General features: G+C 39.2%; 2 protein-coding genes across 6 annotated transcripts; both read left to right on the plus strand.

The window, feature by feature from the left end:
• The first annotated feature begins 1,439 nt into the window (after window positions 1-1,439).
• tp53inp2b (tumor protein p53 inducible nuclear protein 2b) lies at window positions 1,440-10,741 on the plus strand. Of its 4 annotated transcripts, none has more exons than XM_078255148.1 (4): window positions 1,440-1,724; window positions 5,814-6,150; window positions 6,881-7,454; window positions 7,564-10,741. In XM_078255148.1, exons 2-4 carry the CDS (start codon window positions 6,027-6,029, stop codon window positions 7,829-7,831), a joined length of 966 nt encoding a protein of 321 aa, XP_078111274.1. In that variant the 5' UTR covers window positions 1,440-1,724; window positions 5,814-6,026; the 3' UTR covers window positions 7,832-10,741. The 4 variants fall into 4 exon arrangements, with proteins under 4 accessions (XP_078111274.1, XP_078111272.1, XP_078111275.1 ...); XM_078255146.1 differs by having other exon boundaries at window positions 1,440-1,720; XM_078255149.1 differs by having other exon boundaries at window positions 1,440-1,720; window positions 6,884-7,454.
• Window positions 10,742-12,004: 1,263 nt separating this feature from the next.
• Window positions 12,005-22,781, plus strand: ggt7 (gamma-glutamyltransferase 7). 2 transcript variants are annotated; one of them, XM_078255151.1, is made up of 16 exons: window positions 12,005-12,583; window positions 13,375-13,992; window positions 14,498-14,724; window positions 14,930-15,081; window positions 15,176-15,293; window positions 15,427-15,494; window positions 16,205-16,278; window positions 16,439-16,632; window positions 17,302-17,389; window positions 18,770-18,897; window positions 18,996-19,084; window positions 19,197-19,349; window positions 19,472-19,586; window positions 19,704-19,841; window positions 19,972-20,071; window positions 21,085-22,781. In XM_078255151.1, exons 2-16 carry the CDS (start codon window positions 13,773-13,775, stop codon window positions 21,255-21,257), a joined length of 2,037 nt encoding a protein of 678 aa, XP_078111277.1. In that variant the 5' UTR covers window positions 12,005-12,583; window positions 13,375-13,772; the 3' UTR covers window positions 21,258-22,781. The 2 variants fall into 2 exon arrangements, with proteins under 2 accessions (XP_078111277.1, XP_078111278.1); XM_078255152.1 differs by lacking the exon at window positions 12,005-12,583 and adding an exon at window positions 12,811-12,941.
• The last annotated feature ends 702 nt before the right edge of the window (window positions 22,782-23,483 follow it).

Raw genomic sequence — 23,483 nt, forward strand, 5'->3', positions numbered from 1 at the left:
CATTAAATTAAGTGCTCCCAGCTTTACTAAAAGAATTCCCTTTTCTGCAACAAGCCATGTCAACACATATATTATTATATTATATAATATGCGGACATAAACATGCACGTATTGACACATATACACAATCATACACGATGTATGTATGAACACAAGCACACTGTGAGTATACTCTATTGGCTTAAATCCATTAAAGTACACATGAGGATTATAATCTATGGACATTCAAACACAACACAGGATGATCTCTCACCTAGAGAGACACACACATGCATGAACACGCACACACACAGTCACCAGTTTGCACAATCTGCAATAATAAAGAGCAGTGAGTATTCTTTTTTTGTTTTTATCTTTGGGCTTTTTCCACCTTTATTTGATAGGACAGCTAGGTGAGAAAGGGAAAGACATTAAGGATATTGTTAGAGAGCAGAGTCAAACGCTGGACCTCTGCTTTGAGGAATAAAGCTCTCAGTATATGTGCTCCTGCTCTACCACTGATCCAACCCAGCCACATGGTGGATATTCTCAAAGCTTCACAGCAGACTGCAGTGTAAAAGTGACCACCAGGGTTTGTAAAACCTCTCCACAGCTCATTGGTTACTCAAATGCTGCATTCTGAAAAAAACACGTCTGATTGGTTCATATAGATTGAGTGGCACATGTAAGTGCTTCCAACTAAGGTGGAGTGAAAAGATGGATGTTGAGGGGGAGAGGAAAGAGCTCTATTTACAAAGAAATTTAAAGTTAAAGTAACATTCCCAGTATCACTGGACAAGGAAAGCTAATATGGTTGGTGAACTGGGACTATTCAACAATGTAAATATTCAAGGTTGGCATGAGCATTTGTTTTAGTTAAGGATCAATTGTATAACTCTGTCACAAGAGGAGAATATGCAAAGAAGATTAGGTTACACTGTCTCTTACATGTTGGACAATATTCAGCACCTGATGAAAAAACAATCACTAAAAATATGCAGTTTGACATTTTAAAACAAACATCCACAGAGTAACATAGGATACAACACAGAGGTTAAGAGTCCAAAGTCAATTAAGGAGGTAATATAATAGGTTAGTTGCAACAGCCTCGGCTCTGGGTTTTTTTCTGTAGTTGCTGTCAACAGATATTCATCGTTTCTTTCTACAGAAGGGTTGCATTTGCAGCTATGTGAGCACAGACTCAGGATCAGTTTACCATCCCCCAGCCGTGACTTCAAACAGCAATAATGGTGAAAGGATAAGCGGATCCCGGATCAGCCTCTGAGTGAAGTCACCGTTTCCATCTGGGTGCAGGTTGACAGCTCCTCTCGCCCAGCCCCCACCCTGTTACCTAGAAGCCCGGCTTGTGGCTTGTGTAATATTCTGATTGGCTGGTTTGTTTGGTGTGGGCGGGGAAAGGGGCATGGCCGATCGTATTGTGATCTCACAATCAGCTGTTTTGTACGTTCTACATTCTGATCCGAGGATCAGCTGGAGGCAGCAATAAAGCGAAGGAAAATCTGCAGCGGAAAAAATAGAGGAGAGGAGAAAAAAGCTGCAGATGTTATGATCTAAAAACATCAGTGTAACATTTTTACACGAAGCCCTTCTTCTAAGAAGAAAGCGATTTATTTTTGTATGTTTTAACTACCTCACTGAAAGACTAAAGCTATGCTTTAAGAATTATTGTTGTTTCTACTGTGTGTGAGATCTCGTTTACAACTTGAATAATATTGCAAAGGCAGGTAAGCTCTTCTTCACTTTGCTTTAAATCTGATAACTTGGTGTGTTTTGTGTTATGTGTGTGATCTTAAGAGGTATCAATTTGTCTCTGCCAGTAAAGCGACTGCATTCCTTAGCCTAAATATTCTAGGCTACTGAAAATATTCATCAGATATTAGCCATCATGAAATAGGTAGAATTACATAGCTTTGTTTTGTCAGTGACTCATTAAGAGGTTATATTTGACTGCTGCATTATAATAGGTAATGACCTATTATTAGGCCATGATTCAAAACAGCATAGCAGCCCAAACCAACCGGCTTAATTAGGTCGATTCGACGTCCTATATCCCGAAAAATGACACCGGCCTGCATACGAATATATATTACAGAATAGCAGCAGCTGTTGTTTTGTAAATTGCACCAAATGCTGATGTGGAGTCGATGGCGGATGTTGATGTTTTTTCTGGGAGGCGGACCTTGTAGGCTCAGGTTTTCTGCAATAGTTTTCTGTTATAGTCACTTATTTTATATTATGTGAAATATTATATTATAATGTAGGCCTATTATCATTAGCCTATCCAGCCGATGTCCTTCGTGCACTGTCGCTGAGCCACAACTGTCATTGCTTTGACCCTTCAGCTGTAGAGCTTATAGCCTAGGCTACGGATAATTCATTTTTAATCTGGATACTCTGTGTACAGAAAGTCTTGTCTTCTCTCGACTGGTCGGCTGTCGACAATCTGAGGCCGAGGTCGATGTTTTTTTAATTGTGTTACATCAATCTTAAGGTATCTTAAATGTAAACATTGTTGCTGTGGGCAGCGGATTTTTTTTTGTAGGCTAACGTCAATGGCTTTCGACTCCGACGATGACCGTCGACAGTAGCAGCTAGAGTCACATATGGATTGTTTTCGGCATAGTGTAGCAAAATGCAGATGAGCCATAACAACATATATGTCGCATACACATGGTCATAATGTCTTATATTTATGCTATGTTTGCTATTCAGATGTCTCAGATGTCTCCTTTTTCTTCGGTCGCCAAAAAGGCTGGAGCCTCTCTGTCAGCGTCAGTGACGTGCGCGTGACGTCACAGGCATCTTGTTTTTATTTCGTGTGTCCCCTCCCATCCTGCTCTGCTCCTCCTCCTTTAAAAAAAAAAAGAAAAGAAAAAGAGACCAATGTCAAAAGAAAGATCCATAATTCAAGGTCCTTTTTATATTTTAGGATGTGCAGTTGTACCTGTAAAGTCTTATTTATAGTGTGACTTTTGAATAAAAACCGAATATGAGGCCTGTCTGTACTCCTAATGACCATATCAGAATAAGGCAACATCTCTCTGCTGTAGTGTGTATGTCATATCATGTCTTTTAGGTTTAATCTGGTTAATGTATTAGATTTTCCCAGATTTTACTCATTTATTAGTTTATTTGACAGTGACAATGCTCATTGATCAACAAAAAAAAACTGTAAATGAGCCACAATTAGCCTAGAGGGCTAATTTAACGTGTTGACCAAGGCCAGATGTTGAAAAGGTATCCTAAAAAATAGAATTAAATGACCTGTCAACATAATAAATATTCACACGATAGTTCTGTACACATCCACCATTAATTAATACCACAGTGTAGTTACTACATTATAAGGACAAGTAAGGAAAAAAGCAAGGTTAGTTAGCTAGTTAGTTAGTTATATTTTATTTCTGTGTCATGCCAAACATTTTGGCCCATCCCACATGGGATTACAAGACAACACAAACTTACTTATTTAACAAACGTCTTCCTGTCGCATATGCAAATCATTCGGAGAAATACATAAAGACAAATATATACATATACATATATATACACACACATTACATACAAACAACAAATCCTCATCTGCAGTTAATCTCGATTAAGAGCTTTTTTCCTCTTCTCACAAGCTTTCTCAAGATAACTGGCTAATGTATATGTTTCATATGTGAACAGCCATCTCAGTCTTTGAGCATCATCCATATTTACCAAATCAATCTCTGCTTTTATCTTACGAAACAAAAAATCACGCTGTTCACAATAAAAAGGACAGTAAAAAAACAAAATGGAACTCATTTTCTATATCATTCAAACAACATGTGGGACAGATCCGTTTTTCCTCTTCTAAATTAACATATCGTCCTGTTTCAACAGTCAAAGGCAAAACCCCAGATCTCACTTGAGCACATAAAGATCTTTGCCTTTTTGTCAAATTATATACAATATAATTCTCTGTGCCATATTCCGGATTTATCATCACAAAAATACACAATTTTGGCTTAGCCCATATATCGTCGGCCCACTGCCTTTTGTCTTTAGCAAACACAGATGTTTTAAACAAACCAATATTCAGCTTTTCATTATTTAAAAACAACTCACCAAAACCATAATTACCAAACAATTTGCATATATCGTTAGACCAAGGACCAAGAATATGTTTATCCCAGAGAAATATTTTCCTCATCAACCTATTTGCGTCCATATCTAATAAATGATTCCATAACTGGAGGACTGTTGCCCTTTTGATGTATACCCTCCTGTTTTTACCTCTTATGAGTTTCTCCTAATGTCAGCAATTGATTTTTAATTTTTTTAGCAAGGACTGTTAAAGAAAAAATAGGACTGACAAAGACAGAGAAGACAAAACAAGAAAGCCAGACATAATGCTTCTACCTATGCCATATATTATGGAACTGTCTCCTCCAGGATATAGGCCATATCAGTGTTGGTTATTTGTTCTCTACTGGCAGTGTCAATAGCTATTTTACACCAGTCAGATAGCCATGAATTAGCTGGTACAGCCACCAGATAAAATAGTTTTATCAGGGAAGTGCTACATGTAGTCAATGTTGAGTGTGTGTGTTTTGTAAATGTCTGCTGCACCTTATGCAAAGCAGGCCTCAGGCCTTGTCACCAATTTTTCAGGATTGGTCATGGTCTCATGACTTAAATTTATTAAGTTCAGGAATGCATTAAAACAGGTTCAGACTCAGTTTGTATCTTTTTGGTTTTCCTTTGCAACCCCCCACCTTTGAATCTGTGCTCCTTTATTAATACCAACCTCATGCAGTCGGTGAAATAGTTGAAAGTCAGAAGCACATATTGGATTTCCATAAAGATAGATCAGTCGGTGGGTCAAACAGATCGTGGACTGAAATAGTTTACTATCTGGAATTTAACTATCTACAACTTTGAAACTACTATACAACTAAACTAATGCATACATAAAAGCATATGGGAAGGAACCAATTTAACCTAAAAAATCAAGAGATATCTTTAAGTGTGTGAGCAAGTATTGGCAGAGGTTTGCTCTCTGTGATCTCTTCAGTCATTCCTTCTTCTGCACTCACACAGTTTAAGTAAATAAAACTCAGCCTTTGAACATGTAAGGGTTAGTCTTGTAAGCTATGATGGTTCAACCATCTGTTCAACATTACATCATCATGTTCACATTTACGCACTTTTCCTTTGCCTCAGTACCTTCTGTCCTAATGACGGCTTTCTGTCTTCGCATTTCAACATTGTGCACATTCACTTTGTTTGACTTTTGTATCACCTCCTTTCACTTCCTCCCCCTCTTCTTCTCTGGCCTGTCCATCTGTCCTGAACCTGTGCTGACTGGTCATCTAAACTTCACAGGGGAGGGGAGTGCAGTGCAGCCATTGTCCACCAGCTTCTTGCTAGCCTCAGTGCTGTTAAATTATTTTGAATAAAAGTGGGAAATGTGTTGCTTCATTCAAGCCAATCTTAAGATCTCCAGTTCATCTAATATGCAAGCTATACAGCATTGTTCTTCTGTATTTAATGGCACATTGTTTATAGGCTTGTCAACCTGTCATTACAATACAGGTCAAAATTCTTTGTGGTTTGAGTCCAAAAAGTAGTCCCAACTTGTTGTAATGTGTCTTGAAATAACCTGAAGCTCTTACTACACACATTTTTCATTGTGCATATCTAGTGTTCCCTGACTAAGCATTAGAAAATTAACCCAATAAGTGACTTCTCTTTTTAAAGATAGTGATAGTGATAGTGAAGTACCTTATCTTCTGATTACACTGACCACCCTCTTCTTTCTCTCTCTTCCTCTCTCTCTCCAGGCCTTTGCTCCAAACCAAGTGAAACCTTATATTTGCACTACTGAAGCCTGTCCACTCCTGTTTGTCAAGACCGAGATCCAGCAAAGGGCTTCAAGTGAAAAAAAGAGACAAAAACGTGATACCTAAAACACAAATAAGAAATTCAAAAAGGCAGCTACAGCTTTTTCTTTGTGGAAAACAAGAAGTCATCAACACTTGACAAAACAAGCAGTCATGTTTCAGCGTTTGAGCAACCTGTTGTTTGGGGAGGTAGAAGAGGTGGAAGCTGAGCTGAAGGGACCCAACCCCTGTGTGACGGAGGCCGACGAAGAGGGATGGATGCTCGTCAACCTGCCTGGTGAGTCTCAGCAAAGGGAGTGCCGCAGTAGCTCGGATAGGTCGGTGTAGCGTTTTAGAGCCACGCCAAACTGGGAAATAGTCAAATTGTGTTTGATGTTCAAAGATTGAGGTAGATGTTCCCTTTGCATGTATATAATACTAACATTTGAAGTCTAGAAGTAATGATGGGGATGATGGGGTGAGGTGAAGAATCAGTTGGGGCGTGGCGCAACTACACCATTGTTTACCCATATTGCTGCAATACCAAAAGTGTTGTCTGTCAGTCAATGGAAACACATAATTCTCTGTGAACATACATCTCCTTCCTCTTTATTAATGATCTCAATCATGATAAAGGCAATGACTGAGTATGAACATTTGCTTTAGTGCCTTTTCAGAAGCCAACCAAACATCAAAAGCAACATAAAAGTACCTCTCAGGAGAGTCAAATCAAACATTATGTCACTGACATAATCACAACCTTAGAGGGTCAACACAACTAATGATGTGACTCTTTTATGTTTTGTGTTTCCTTACCCCCTCTTCTTCCCCTCCTCCAATTTTTTTAAACTCCCTTACATTACCCACACTGGTATGTGTGCGTGTGCGTATGTGATCCCTAAAAAATTGCCCCCTTCAACCTGCATGGCTTTTTGAAAATGTACCACATCTGCATCATTTTTGCAACGTCCCCCTCCCACCTTAAACATCTGTCTTTATTGACCGTCTCATCGCTGCCATGTGCTCAGAAGAATCTGACTACATGGTGCAGGCGGAGGATGAGACGGGAGCCCCACTGATTACACAATCATTCCCAGACAGTAACTTATCAAATCATCAAGTCACACATACAAGGACTGAATGCCCGGCCCCCATTCCCCACCCCCCTCACAAGCGCCGCAGGACACATAAAGGTCGGGCACGAGGTGCAGTAGCACTATCAGACCCCATGTCTTGTCCAAGCGCAAGTCCGTCAGACTCGGGTGCCACCACACCTGTGACCCTGCCGAGACGGGCCAGACTATCCACACCCTTCTCCACCCCGTCATTGTCCCCTGGCTCTGGAAGTGAGTGTGGGGGCAGTGGGGGTAGAAGTAGGGCAGGTCCAGAGAGAGGCTGCATGGATGAGAGCTGGTTTGTCACCCCTCCCCCCTGTTTCACTGCAGAGGGAGCCACAGCAGAGGCCAGCCCGATGGAGGACCTACTCATCGAGCACCCCAGCATGTCTGTGTACGTCTCACCAAGCAACTTCTCCATGGTCTCCAACAGCAACCTGTCTGTGGTGGGAGAGGAAAGCATTGTCAGCCTGGCGAGCAGCGTGAGGTCAGGAATGGCGCTCTTTATGCTGGCTACACTTGACCTTCAACTGCTTTTTCAGCATTAGCACAACTATCACAACAATCACACCTTCATTTTTTCTTTCCCCTTACAGTAGAGTGGCAGAACCAGCTTCTGCCCCCGCCAGCCGCAGCACTATGCCCACCAGGGTGAGCCGTGGAGCAGCTGCCCAGGCTGGAGCTCTGGCCAAGGTCACCCAAGTGGCCAGGGTCCAGCGTAACAAAGCCCGGATCGAGCGACGCCATCTGGGCCGTAACCGCATCCAACGCCAAAACCGCACCAGGGAGCAGGTCCCGCGCCACGCAGCCCACGCCAGAAACACCTTCCTTCACCAGCCCAGCAAGCGTAACATCTGCCACTAAACCTCCCAGCAACCAGGGGGCATTGTTTACTCTGAGGGCATTAGCAGTGCATAGTCAACTCCAAGACACACAAGATTAAATGTATTCACCCACTGCATATTTGCTTTCATTTCTGCACATTATATTATAGTCAGATACCAGTTGACCAGCTTTTTGTTTTGGTCTAGTAGTCACAAACTAACTCCACCTGATAGTTATGCCCCGTTCTGCTGTTATGAACCAAGCCCTCTGAGTAGTTCCATGTAGACCTTCATTATACTTGTTGTCTATTGCAGTATCCAAACAACTAAAAATGTCTTCATAATATTGATACAGGTTATACTTAGAAACAATAATGTCTGAGAAAACAACAAAAAGTTTAGCTCTATTGATTTTTTCTCCTATCTTAGTAAAATATTATTTTCTTTCACTCTTCATCAAGGCATGTTTTTTAAATAATTTAATAATTTAATCCCTAAACTACTGTTTTAAATTTGGAGATAATGATTTGAAATTTCAAACACCTAGTGTACCTAGTGTACTTTAAGACGTTTCTGGTGGAAACCATGCAAGACAGAGACAAGTTAATTCATCATGTATTCAAAAGCTTTACTACACAGGTGATTTATTTTTTCAGAAAAGGTGGAAGGATATACCGTTTGTGACGAGTGGGAGAGGAAAATCATTAGACTTTGTTTCTCTCCAGTTTGGTCTGTCAACATGTAAAGTAAAAGACAAAGGCAAGGAAACATGGGGCAACCTGTTTCATCATAGGAAACAAATATTGTGATATTTCTGTCTTCTCACTTTGTGAAGGATGAGAGAAAGTAGAAGATGGCGAGAGAGCAAAACAGACTAAAGAGTAAAAGTAATGTCATGAATTATAACTAGACGTTAAAAAGAATGTGGTTAACATGAAACAGTCATAGGAAAGTGTTATGTAACCCTGTCAGCAGCCTGTGAGCATTTAGAAAATGATTTTCTGTGTTGCTCTGGATAAAGAATAAGGTTAAACCTAACCCTTTTTGTGAACATGAAGATTGGTGTTATGGGCACCCTTAATATATACATAAATAGAAAAATGTATAAGGAGTATGAATGGAGTTCAAGTGAAAGAATACAGGGCTTGTCTTTGGGTTACAGGGTATGGCAGGTTATAGTAAGTGCAGTGCGGTATTGATGGCAACTCTTTATTTTGTTTTGTGACATTGTTTTCTGCTCCTTTTGTCTATTAAATCAAACATTATTTTACAGTCTCTCTCTCTCTGCATGGTTCCACCATAGACAGAAAAAAAGCTTGTTCCGCTCAGACAAAGAGAAAGTACACTTTTGGCTTTTAAGACCAACAAATAATTTAAAAAAAATGCTCCCTGTGGTTAATACACAGCATGATGATCATTAAATGTGTGATCTGTAGACTGAAGCAATGTGCCCAGCACACATCAGCCATTTTCATCCGTAGTGTGTGCTGTGATCTTACGTTATCCATGTGAACATCAAAAAGAAAGTACAACTCATTTACACATTAGGCCATTTCATTGAAAATTCACTGACCGCCCAGGAGGCAACTGTCAACAAGCCTAATCGTCTTGCATATGGTTGTGCAACCCATTGCTTTCTAACATCTACTCCATTGCTGTCCACTCCTTTCCCGTTAGCACATCCAGCTCTAACAGTTTCCACTTAAAGATCTAGCTTACTGATATGTATTCAACAACAATAGTAAACAATGGTGCTGAAGTGCATACTAATGTTTGTAAATTATTTGAGACATGGATGTAAGTTTGCACTGTCATACATTTTGTGAGTCAAAGTTTTAGCAGTGTGCTGTGTGCTTGTTTTTTGTTTTTCTTTTGTGATAATTATTTTATTTTTGTTTTGATTCAAATTGTGTGTGAAAAGGTGTACTGACACGTTGCTAGAAACTCTTAAAAAAAACAAAAATAATAGTCATTTTCTTGTAAATATTACAAAACAATTTATAATGCTCCGTTAGATGTCAAAGCCTCTCAGGACTTGAGTCCACAACGTTGTGTCCAATGGGATTAATTAGAATCCTCTCTCTGCCTCACCTCTGTGCTCATTTTCAAATCAAGAGGGCATTTCATTGGCCAAAAGTGGTGTGTTTGCCCCAACTTCAGTCTCATCTCTTTGAGATGCACCATAAAACAGCACTAGATTTAGAGTTGATATGCTATAGGTAAACACTGCCCTCCAGAGGGTCCACTTAGCACAGCTGTATGGATGCTGGTGAGGATATGTACAATGACATGGTTTTAATACAAAGTGTTCAAAGGACATATTGTCTGGGGAGTCATGTCAGATTGTTTGGAAAATGGAAATGTTTTGTCTCATTTAGATCATCTAAATGAGTAAAATACATTATTTCCCTATGAATGATGTACACCACCATTTTTTCATTTCTGCCAATAATCCTATACATGACTGTTTTATCCAGAATATCTGTTAATGTATGATATAATATGAATTGTATATTTTATTCTGTTTAAAGATGACTATTATGTATCCTGTTGATTCCTCCGAATGGTGCAGGAGATGGATCTGAGGGAATGAGTCTAACATGCACACACAGACACACACACATAGTGATCTCTATTAAGGCTTACTATTCTAATTGATTGTGTTTCCAAGTTGAATTCTGTTTGTTTGTTGTAAAATACATACAGAGTGAAAACAGAGTAATAATGAGAGATCACATGTGAGTATGTGTGTGTGTGTGTGTGTGTGTGTGTGTGTGCGTGTGCGTGTGTGTGTGTGTGTGTGTGTGCGTGTGCGTGTGTGCGTGTGCATACAAAAATGTAAAGACCACCACAGATACCCCTCTGCCACTACAAACCTGTCCTGTTTGCTTTCATTTTATGTCTTCCTTTCTCACCCGCATCATGTAAAAAAGGAAATGTGTTCTCAGTATGTTGTGTGTGGTTATTGGAAGATGTGGTTTAAGGGTGAAAGTCAACAATGGGGAGAGGGAGTGGTCACCAGGTGTGTTGATCTTATATGATGTGGACAGGGAAAGGATGAGTCAGGAGATAATTTATATATTAAAAACAATATTAAATGTATGATAAAAAATACAATAGAATATGCTTGTATTTTCCCATATAGTTATTATAACAGTGGTTCACCAATAGGACGTTTTAAATGTGAGGCATTGAATGTCTGGGGAGTTCCATATGTTTTATGTTGTGCCCTAAAATGATGGCAGCTTAACACTTGGGGTTGCGCCCATGTTACATCTAAATTAGTACAACCATCCCCTCATAAAAATGAAATATAGAGACATATAATATTTGGTGTATCTGATATTTACAGTATGGTGATTGTGCCTTTCACTATTTCTGCATGGTTTTTGTGATGTATTGATTTTTCCATCCCCAAAGTGGACGGTAGTCCACTGACAGGCAAGACCTATGCAAAAATCAACTGATGGGTTTTCCAGCATCCATTCAGAAAACACAGGTACACGCCAAAAAAACAACAACAATAAATACTCAGGTTAACACCTGAATTGTGTCATTATTTTCATGTGGGATTGAAGGAGGGAATAGAATTAAAGCAGAGAGCTTGTGATCTATTGTCAGTGGTGGAAGGTGGATCCTTTAAAAATTACCACAATATAAAAGTAAAAGTTTTGCATTCCAAATAGAACTTAAGTAGAAGTAAGGAAGTATTATCAGGACATTTTTATATCAACAAAAATACTCACTATGCAGCAGAATGGCCTCTGTCAGTGTCATAATACGTTTTATAATTATTACTGATGCATTAACATGGAAGCAGCATTTTTTGGTTGAAGCTGGTCAAGTGAGCGCTAATTTTGGTTAATCTTAGTTTACACTGATGCAGATTTACCAGTGACCAGTTTATATATAATTTATATTTATATAGTCTATATTTATATATAAACTGGTGTAAGTAACTCTTTAGCTGTTAAATAAATGCAGCGGAGTAATAAGTAGATCTACTATATGTTAAGTAAAGTAGAATATAAAAAAAACATGGAGTGAATAAATGGTAGTACTCAGTAAAGTGCAAGTATCTAACAATTGTACTTTATGTACACGTATTTTGTTAGATTCACTGCCCACCTTGTAGATGACTGTGAAAAAGTAGGCGGAAGTTTACAGTATGCAAAAAGTGAAGAGGTGAACAGACGGGTGTGGTAAGTGTAAATAAAGCCTACTATGTGGAATGAATATGGACGGAGTGCTATCATGCACAACATGGACTTAAAGTGGCTTGAAAAAGGAAGACATTAAAAATAAGCAAACTATGAGAAAAGTAGATTGATTAGTGATTAGGTGTAAACAAGCAAAAGAGAATAAGATCTATTTTTGCAGCAGAGTGCTCTCAACATTGTGTTGTGCTGAGACATATGTTGTTGAGTTCCCCTGTAGTGTTACTGCTTTTCTGTGGATTGAAGCAGGTAAAACAATATCCTGTTGAGGAATCAGTATCAGTATTCTCCACTGTCAATTGAAACTGTAGATGATCTTCTGCTACTGAAAAGTGGAGGAACAAGAAAAGAAAAGGGAGGGACAGAAGGTTTGTAATTGGAGCATGTAGGCTATTCAGACCTGCTATGACCTGTCTATCCGCTTCACCAGTATTAAAATACTCAGTGTAGAGACTTGGAGGGCCTGTGTCCTGGGAGAGTTTTCTATTACACTGTCATACTGGATTGGAAATTGCTTGAAGCACCTGTGCTGGAGAAGAGGGGATTCAGCTGGTCCCAACGCCATTTACTATGAAGTAAGTCTCATATTGGCACAGGCATCACCCGCATATCCTATGTGAATATGTGTAATTTAAGAATATTTCCTCTTGAGTTATACATTTAAATCATTCCAGGTTGCTCGTGGTGTTTAGGTCACAGAAGGGAAACATTTACTAAAATTCTAGTTGGCTATTTACCTAACAAGTCTTACCGGTTTTACTGAGCTGTAACATAAAGCTAACATTCTGCCGTGTGGTCGCGTGAATCAGGTCAGGAGCTCTTGTAGTCGTGGTGACGGAGAGCCTCCTCTCATCTCACCTGCCATGTTCAAAATCCCCAAAATAACACCGTCAATGTTTATCTTTATTTGACTGCACGCATTTTCCGACAACGGTAAGTAACATTAACTTCGCCTTGAGCTCTTTGTAACCGCACGTTTGTGCGTAATTAACAGAAAAATGTGTAAGCTAGCTTGTGACAGCGGTAAACCGGTGAACAGACAGCACAAGTAACGTTAGTATAACTGCTAACGCTTCGGGGTTTATCTCTGTTTGTGTTTTAAACGGTAATAATGCTGTTGTTTTAAAATATAATGTCAATGTGAATGTAGTTTACCGCTTTTCGGCATCATAGATAAACGGATGCAAACATATTGTCGCATGTCAATATTTGCGGTAACGTTAGGCTAACGTTATGTTTACCTAGTGGAATGGCCATGTAGCTAGCTAAATAAAAGGACACATCCTCAAGACAGACAAATGCTTCTCTAAGGAAATTCCTTGCTGAAATCGAGTTGACCTAACGTTACATTGTTTATCTTATGCAGGTGGCAGCCTACATGACTGGAAAAGTGCATCATCATCGGAGCTAACGTTAAACACCCGTGTCTTGGCCTATCAAAAATATTCCCTTAAGAAGTAAAAACTGCAGAGATCTTGTAGTAAGGGTTGTTATATCATACAATAAAAACTACATATCCCTGTAGGGGGGTTGGGATATACTTGGATATTAATAATTCCATCAAGTACTGTAGATGCAGTAATTCCTTAACACCACAGCAACAGTGGTCCATAAAGGCATATTACAGGGATTTTTCATCTGGATGACAGTAGCAGGTGTGTGACTAATTATCCCAGACAAGAAACACGTGTGACTGGAAATATGGCTATCCTAACCCTCACATCCTAAGATAAAGATAGGTTAACTGCAGGATAAACAGTAGTCATGCACAGCCCTGCTCCTGAAATTGTGGCAGGGTACCCAAGTGGATGTGTGGCAGATAAAGATGCCAATCCGGAGACAATCCTGGGGAGTGCCTACTCTCCGGTGGACTACATGAGCATCACCAGCTTCCCCAGGCTGCCAGAGGACGACGCACTGTCTGCGGAACACACCGTAAGGTCACGCAAAGAGGATGACAACGTCCTGAGTGAGCAAGATACAGGTGAGTCAGCCAGGTCAGACAATTACTACAAATCTACCTTCCACAGACATAGTTGAGTGTGTTTAGGTCTCTGGATTTGGATTCATAGAGCAGCATTGTTTCTCAGTCAAATCTCCGGAGTTGTTTGCACTCCTCATTAGTCACAAATTATTTCTAAAGGTTGTAGTTGAACTAGGGCTGCAACTAATAATTATTTTTAATCTCAAATAATTGCCCAATTATTTTCTCAATTAAAGGGATACTTTGTCGATTTTCAACCAACCTTGTATCATAACAATGTGGGTAGTATGTGTAAATTAACTATGGTAAACCTTCCTCCATCTTGCCAGCGCCCAGATCTCCGTGCTCATCTCCCAGCTCAAATCGCATAGACAGCCCATTTTTATGAAAAGATCCTCTTTCCAGCTTTAAAATACTGAAGTTTGTTGTGAGAGAACAGAGCATATTGCTCTTTGCTGTTCAATCTAAGCCTTTTGGTTGTTGTTGTTGTTGTTGTATGTCCCAGACCCAGATGTGTTTCTGAAGACTGCTCGCCTCCAGCGTCTCCCCTCCTCCGCTTCGGACCTGGCTAGCCATGATCTTGCATCCCTGCGGGAGACCACCAGAGACCCCTTTACAGAAGACTGTGCCTGTCAGCGAGATGGACTGACAGTCATCATCACAGCTTGTCTCACCTTCGCCACAGGAGTCACTGTAGCTCTCATCATGCAGATCTACTTTGGAGACCCACAGGTTGGGGTTGCATATGTATTACCTGAGTTGTACTTGTATAACCATGTTGCAATAGTGTTGCATTTCTCAAATAACTACAGATGATTATGGGATTATGAGTAGTTCTACATGCTTCTCTCACTTCCCTCCCACACAAGCCCAAGTCAGTTTAAAGGCTTATAGACAATCTCTAACTTCCTGCTTTGTTCTCCTGTTTCTTGTTAAGATCTTTAACCAAGGGGCAGTGGTGACAGATGTGGCCCAGTGTACATCTCTTGGCTTTGACATTCTGGGGAAACAGGGCTCCAGTGTTGATGCTGCCATCACTGCTGCCCTTTGTTTGGGAATTGTCCACCCTCACACTTCTGGTATTGGAGGGTAAGATTCTCTTCTGAACAGGACTACCTCTGAGGTTCTTAAACAGGGTTGAATATGGAGCTTTTAAATCCTTTGATGCTCTGTTGATGTTTAGTGGTGGAGTTATGTTGGTGCATGACATCCGTAAGAACGAGACGAGGGTCATTGACTTCAGAGAGACGGCACCATCTGCCATCCACGAGGAGATGCTGCAGACAAACCTTGATCTAAATGTAAGGCATTTTTTTTCTGGTGTATCCTTTTTCTAACAGTAAGATGTTATGGATGAGGACAGAAGACACTCTTATTGATATTGTTTAGTACTGGGGTTAATGTGTGCACCCTGTTCTTGCTGTTGCATTTCAGCCCGGCCTGCTGGTGGGAGTACCAGGCATGCTCAGTGGGATGCATCAGGCACACCAGTTGTATGGCAGGTAAGGTAACTATAATAACTACTTTAATGTAATACTATGTTTGTTTGTTCAATCTTTCTCCATGCCATGCCATACAATCATAGTCCTCATGCTGGTTTCTGAATTTTCTACATTCCTTCCTTTGACATTATTTGTGGCACTCCTGGTTTTCAAATACCACTTATAAATTATATAATAATATTATTATTATTATTATATATGTATATATGTATATATATATATATATGTATATGTATATATGTATGTGTATATATATATATATATATATATATATATATATATGTATAGTATGTATATGTATATGTATGTATATGTATATGTGTATATATATGTATGTGTATGTATATGTATGTGTGTATATATATATATATGTATATATATATATATGTATATATATATATATATATATATATATATATATATATATATATATATATATGTATGTGTGTATATATATATATATATATATATATATATATATATATATATGTATATATGTATATATATATATATATATATATATATATGTATATATATATATATATATATGTATATGTATGTGTGTATATATATATATATATATATATATATATATATATATATATATATATATATATATATATATATATATATATATATATGTGTGTGTGTGTATATGTTTTAAACATTTCTAAACTAAGCCAATCTTTCATGACTTTTGAACTCTCCAGAATGCCGTGGAAGGATGTGGTTACCATGGCAGCAGAAGTGGCTAGAAATGGATTTAATGTTACTCATGACCTAGGTAGGTATAGTGCAATGTTGTACAAATCACTGGGTATAGTCCCTGCCACTAATGACACTGCTATTAAAAGACACCAACATTATCGCCCGGCCCTCCATATAAAGGAAGTCATATAAATATTAGGTGTGAGCTCATCTTTCTTTCCTTTCTCTCTCCCTAGCTGAAGCTCTGGCTAAAGTTAAGGACCAAAACATGTCAGCTGCATTTCGGGATTTGTTCCTTCCCAACGGCCAGGCTCCCCTCTCCGGGATGTTTACCAGACGTCTTGATTTAGCAGCCATCTTGGATGCTGTTGCAGTTAATGGGATATCGGAGTTCTACAGTGGAAACCTGACGCAGGAAATGGCAGCAGCAGTAAGGAAGAATGTTGTGTTTGTTTTTGTTTTTTCCCCCCCAACTCCAATTCTGGTTATATGACTATGATTATATAAGTATTCATAAATTTTGCATAGATCCATGGGGAGTCACTTTTAGTCCCTTTCACTTCTGCTTTTTACATTTTGGCTAGGGTGAGGTAATGATTCAGTATTGTTGTAATGTGACAAAAATAATGATGTCAGTTAATTATGACCCATAATTCTGTGGTCTAAAGGAAAGATTTAAAGATGGTAGTTATTAGTTACACACATTCATCTAACAAAACAAAGCCAGAGTTGGTAAAGTTAGTATTTGTAGTTAACATGCAGTTCAACACAAACCCAATCAGTTTATTTAATCATTAGTTCTTTGCATTGCACTAAGAAGATCTTTAATTTGTTTAAAAAGTAAATACATGTTTTTAATTTTGACTGAATTGTTACGGCTCTATAGCTAACCACAAACACCAGAGGTCAAACCAACTCACATTTGAATTTATTTTCACTAGGCATTATTTGACTATGAATACATTTGTGAGTTAAGTAGGTAAACTTGTAGAATATAATCAAGTATCTATTAAGGGTCAGATGACTGAAATGTTTTTGACAATACAATTAGAGATTACTCATCAATGTACAATTTTAACTCATTATGCATTTTTAATAGGTACAAGCAAGAGGTGGGGTGCTCACAGAGGATGACTTTGGAAACTACAGCACCGTCTTACAGCAGCCAGCAGAGATCATTTATCAAGGTAAATATATGTTGTACTATTTACTTTAGAGATGTTTGAGGAAGACTCTGAAAACTGTTAAGTGGGTGGGGCTAAACTCTTCTGAACTTCCACCTACTCCCACAATACAGTTTCCATTCTTTATACATCTTTTTTTTTTTTTATCGAATGTAAAAAGAATTGTATTTCATGTTAAAGTATGGGGGAAGCTTCTCTATCTCCTCATATGTCGAAGCAGGCACACACACACACACACACACACACACACACACACTCTCCTTCTAAGACATAGCAATGCTTATAGGGTTTAGACATCAGCTGATGGTTTACCCTTGTAACTACTAACTAAGAGACTTAAATGACACTCAACTCCTTCTCTGTACACTTAAACGTGACCTATTATATACTGTTTTCAGATCCATACTTGTATTTTGTGATTCTACTAGAACATGTTTACATGCTTTAATGTTCAAAAATATACTGCCCATGGCTGCTGCACCTGTATCCACTCTCTGTATGAGAGGCACTATTGGAGCGCATGTCTCTTTAAGCCCCCCTCCCGAAAAAGCCCAGTCTGCTCTGATTATTCAGCGTGTTTTTTCGCATCCCAGGGTCTTCTAGAATCTCAGCTGGAGACTGACTGCAACGGAGTATATAGCAGGGCTTTGTACCGTGAAGAATCACCAATAAAGGATTTTTAACCATATACTACACAACCACGTTGGTCACGTTTAACATGAAAATCTGATTGTAACTATATAGATATGACAGAAATACGGAAAAGCAAAATAAGTTCCCTTTAAGCTAATTAAGCCCCTACACTATAATTTATTTCAACACATTTCATAGCTTACACAAAATGTGGCCCCCTTTATCCCCTACCTGCAATTTGAACTCGTCATACTTCGTCTCCATACAAAGTTGTTTATCTGTGTTTTTAAGCCCCCAACGGCAGCGCTGCCTGGATGGCACTAGGATTAGGCAATGGTTATGGTTAAGGTTAGGGTTAGGTGCCTTAAAGTCAACAGTCGCAGCGCTGCCTGGAAGGAGACGTTGGGGGCTTTAAAACACCATTGATTCACAAAGTTAAGCTAGCAATGCAGTTTAGCTCCCAGCTTTTCATTAAGCAACAGAGGTCAGCGTCAGCTTTTCAGCGGCCAGCACTCCCACATCAATTTCCAAAGACATGTCCACTTTGACAAGGTGAAATGCGGGAACAGTGTACACCTATAATTCAATTTTCTTATTCCTCACATTGTTCCATTTGTCCCATCTGTTATATATTGGATATATTATCGGTTTCATTCTTTATGCTATTTTATTTTGTCCGTGCAATTAGTCCATATCTCAATAGGAATTGTCAAAATGTTTAATCTTAATAATGTGTTGGTGTTTCTGAAGGACACCATGTGATGGCAGCCCCGGCCCCACATGCAGGTGTTGCCTTGATCACTGCTCTAAACATCCTGGAAGGCTACAACATCACCAGTCAGGTGCCCAGGAACAACACCTTCCACTGGATTGCAGAGGTAGTATACTAACTGGCCTTTTACAGCATAAAGAGTGTGCAAAGTGCAGTCATTTGTATGAATTTGACTGAAGTATTCATTTTGCGTTACTCCTCCAGGCTGTAAAGATAGCTCTTGCCCTCGCTAGTAGGCTGGGAGACCCCATGTATGAACCTTCTGTCTCAGAGATTGTCGCCAAGATGCTGAGGTAGGTATCCCCATATCATCTTTAAAAAATGTAGTGTGTATGTCCGTTGTCCACCCTAATTCAAAAAGGCATTTTCGTTGAACCCTGCCCTTTTATTGTTCCCATCTCCAAGTAAATCACAGGCTTCCCTACTCCGCCAGATGATCAACAACTCTCAGGCCTTCCCTGTCGGCCATTACGCTCCTTCATTTACCTTGGAGACGGGTGCAGCAGCTTCCCAAGTCGTGGTTATGGGCCCGGACGACCACATTGTGTCAATCATGAGGTACATCATACTTTAATTGAACTGCTAATGCACGTTGCTGAAACAAATCCCAATGACAGTTAAGAGAGGGTTGATATCACTAGGAAAGTAAACTAAGAGCTTTTTACTTGTGGCTGTTTTAGCTCTCTGAACAAACCATTTGGCAGCGGGATCGTGATTCCTTCAGGAATCCTCCTGAATAGCCAGATCCTGGACTTCTCCTGGCCTAATAAAACACAGGGCTCATCACCTAACCCAGTAATTGTGCATTCTCTCTTCTTTTTTATTTGATTGCAGTATTAAATTATTTTTCATTGAAATATTTTTTCTGTAGCTGCTCTCATTCCTCATGGTTTTTGTGTTCTTTTGCTGTAGCTTAACAGCGTCCAGCCTGGGAAGAGGCCCATGTCCTTCCTGATGCCCACAGCAGTGAGGCCTGCCGTGGGGTTATGTGGCACATATGTGGCTGTTGGATCTTCCAATGGAGAGCAAGCTCTCAGTGGCATCACACAGGTTATTTAATTACTGGAAGAATTCATTAAATGATTGATTGTTAGATTTTTTTTTTCTTATCAGTGTGAAGCTATATCTTTCTATGTTATTCTATACTGTATATCTAATTCTTTTATCCGATCCTTCACAGGTGCTGATGAATGTTCTGTCTTCGCGTAAAAATATGAGTGACAGCTTAGCATACGGAAGACTCCACCCACAGCTGCAGCCCAACACTCTCCTGGTGGACTGTGAGTTTTTTCTACTGATCCATCTATAATGTAGTTTGGTCCAAATATAAGTCCCTTCTAGTCTGGCTATCACCAGACCAAACTCAGTCTTTTAAGACTGAACATTAGTCTGGGGAGTCTGCTCTGTATTTTCTACTGCACAAGAGGTGTGATCAACGGACATAGTTCAAATGACTCTGTACGCAATTGGATAGTCCTTCAACCAATCAGACCAACGATCCGTGTGACGTAGCAGTGACAGCGGCATCAACGGGTTTCTGCGCTTCGGTGGCCGCTATGTTGAATGTAAACAAGAAGCTGCTTGGTCGCGTCTCTATCGTCATCGCGTTTAACCCGCCAATAGCGCGCCAGGTGGATAAGCCAGTTTGTGATTGGATCCCGCAAAATTGTAACGGAAGCAGGATAGATAAACGTACAGGTTTCCAGCCTGAGCTGCAGGGCGAAATCAAATCTCCGGCAGATCGGGCTGGGTTTACCCAGTCTAAGTCCCTTCTGAAGCTATGATTGCAGTGTTTTGGGCAGATTGGCTTTTTTACTTTATTTTCAATTTAAATTGTCATTTCCTGCTATTAACATGCAATATGCAACAGTATATGCCATCTAGTTAAAGAACAATCCAATTAGAGCTGCAAAGATGACTCGATTTTAAAATACCTTCTTGAAATCACATTTCTTGCTCGCTCTGTGAGTGAGATATATCAATTTCTGGTACATGGTCATAGTACAGATCAGGTTGTTTTGGATCTGGGTGAGATCTAAATATAATCTGACATGGTCCTAGGTAGTAAAAGGCTACTGGGTGTATGTTTGGTTTTAAACATGATATACTATGACCTGCATGCGTGAAAACCCACATAGTCATACAATCCGAACACACTGGGATTGCTTCACCTGTTGTGTGAACTCACTCCGAGTGTTATTTTCCATTAGCAGATGAATCAATTTGACATTTATTCCTCATTGTCCATTCTTCCCGCTAGCCTCAGATCATCCTCCTCTTTTCTCTCCTACAGCTAAGTTTCTAGACGAAGATGTGGCGCTGCTGCAGGCCAAAGGTCATAAGGTGGAGAGGAGAGATGTTCTCTCAATGGTGGAGGGCACCCGGAGAACCAATGACCTCATCATAGGGGTGAAAGACCCCCGTAGCGCTGATGCCTCCGCTCTCACTATATCCAACATGCCATAGTGTACCCCCTTGCCCCCTACGCACACCTAATTAAGAAAGGATAAGAGTAACACTGTATGATTGATGGTTAGTGAGGGAGTAAGGAGGCTGCTCAACACCTAATACACTAAACATAAGTTGACAGAAAACAACAGTCAACAAAAATAAATGCAGCTTTGTCTGAGATGACCTTGTAGGAATCTTGATATGATGCAATAGATTTTTTTAGCTGACACACAGAAAACTACAAAGGATCACCATCTCACATACCGATGTTGGTATGCCCTTTCTCACAGCCTCAAGTAACGTTCAGTTGCAGTGTAGATAGCGTTCAAAATGTATGTCCATCACTTAATGACATCAGTCGAAGTCTGCAGCCAGCCTATATTACGCAGAGCAGGGTCTGTTCATAAATTCAGATCTGATGTCCTCCAGGTCCACTTAAAGGGAGCAATATACTCACGAGGTTTACAGTGGATTTACTTAGTTAACATCAGAGAAAGAAAGTAGAAAAGTGTAATGGCCTTGTGAAGCTATTTTCACAATGTTGAGTGACGGAACGTTTTTGGCCTCTGAGGTACTGATCAGGACATTCAAGAGTGTTGCACTCTGAATTTAGGATCAGGAATCTAATGATGAACAAAATGATTCTTTGCAAGAATGGGCAGACATGAGAAAAAGTAATGATGCCACACCATGAAGTCACCATTCACAACACGTGCATGGTCCTCCACCTTTCTGCTTTTCAACTCTTCCACTGCATTTCACCATCATTTGAAATAACGCATACGATCATGTGAAATGGTGAAGGTAATACTATTTAAACCACTGATTAAGCCATACATTGTAACACCTAAATTAGAAAATCACAACCCTGCTCTTTATATGGTGTGTGTAACTGTGGTGTTGTTTGGTACAGCTGCTGGAGTTTTAACTGTTACGAACAAGCAATGGCTCCTTGGGACCGTGTTCAGACTAACACATTATTAACACAAAATACATCATTCAGAACTATCCATTGATTTCCTTATACAAGAGGATTTGCTTCAGTTTCACAGGTATTAAATATTGCTAATGATAGAATATGTGTATTTAAAGATATAATTTATGAAATTTTAGTTGTTGCATGATTTTGTTCTCATTTAAGATTATTTTATTTAGAACAGGGATACTTGTTTTTAGAATGGGAATAATATAATTCTTTACAGATGGATTGAATGTAATCTGTCTATTTTTATATGAATATTTGTTGGGCTATATACATTATTTCTACTGTTGTAACTCAATGCCTTCAATCAGCTCATTTTAGAAAAGGCTGTTGTAAGGGTGTTTATTTTTGTGTACTTGTGTAATTATTTTAGGTAGCATATTTGAAGTAAGAACGAACAGCTTTTCTAAAGCATTGCATTCTAAAAGTGGTTCAGTTGAATTCAGAATGGCACATGCTGACTGATCAAACGAGCCCTTAACCTTATTGTCTTTGTTGTTGTTGGGCACTAGTGCAATATGACTGTTGATGCTTGTTTCCTGTACTGTAGAATAACATGCATTCAGGCACGCATTTGCACAAAACCTGAACCTGTTTGATTTCGTCAATGCGCATTGGTATCAGATTAGCATTGTTCAAATCCAAGAAATAAAATGTTTGCACACATCCTAACGTTGAACACTGGGCTTTTAAAATTGTGCAGATGTTTGTTTGTGTATTTTTTTGTATTTATTTTTTTACAAATTTCACATAACCTATTTATTACCTGTTATTAATGAACGCCGATGTCCGATGAATGTGTAGACCAATCAAGATTATGCTACACTTATATAGAGGCATTCTAACAAGTGTGTATTTTATTTGGATCCATCCATAAACATCCACTGTTTACAATCTTCATAAAGGTGTTTGTTTACATGTGTGTATGTATGTATGTATGTGTATGTATGCATGTGTATATGTACACTTTTTATACATACAAACATATATGTACATAGTAGACAAATGTTTATGTTTACCTTGTTTTAAGCCCTGTCTGTTTCTGTGTACTTTGAGAGCAACAAAAAGGCAGTCAAATTCCCTGTATGTGTTAACACTTATTTACCATTAAAGCTGATTCTGATATGGATCCAACTAAAACACACACTTGGTTAGCTTCAAGGACCATAGAATACTGTAAACTTTGAATTAATTTCAGAAAACTGAAAACAAGTCTTTAAAGGCTTAAACACAAATGCTTACGATAATTTGATACAAGG

The sequence above is a fragment of the Sander vitreus genome, chromosome 7 (genome assembly GCF_031162955.1).
Source record: "Sander vitreus isolate 19-12246 chromosome 7, sanVit1, whole genome shotgun sequence".
In the NCBI taxonomy this organism is placed as follows: domain Eukaryota; kingdom Metazoa; phylum Chordata; class Actinopteri; order Perciformes; family Percidae; genus Sander; species Sander vitreus.

Excerpts from the sequence above, each read along its gene's own strand:
- ggt7 (XM_078255151.1), top strand. The coding sequence starts at position 13,773 with ATGCACAGCCCTGCTCCTGAAATTGTGGCAGGGTACCCAAGTGGATGT. Across the intron at positions 16,633-17,301 it reads CGCAGGAAATGGCAGCAGCA|GTACAAGCAAGAGGTGGGGT; the intron begins GTAAGGAAGAAT and ends CATTTTTAATAG. Across the intron at positions 19,842-19,971 it reads CTCTCAGTGGCATCACACAG|GTGCTGATGAATGTTCTGTC; the intron begins GTTATTTAATTA and ends GATCCTTCACAG.
- tp53inp2b (XM_078255148.1), top strand. The coding sequence starts at position 6,027 with ATGTTTCAGCGTTTGAGCAACCTGTTGTTTGGGGAGGTAGAAGAGGTG. Across the intron at positions 6,151-6,880 it reads GATGCTCGTCAACCTGCCTG|AAGAATCTGACTACATGGTG; the intron begins GTGAGTCTCAGC and ends CCATGTGCTCAG. Across the intron at positions 7,455-7,563 it reads AGCCTGGCGAGCAGCGTGAG|TAGAGTGGCAGAACCAGCTT; the intron begins GTCAGGAATGGC and ends TTCCCCTTACAG.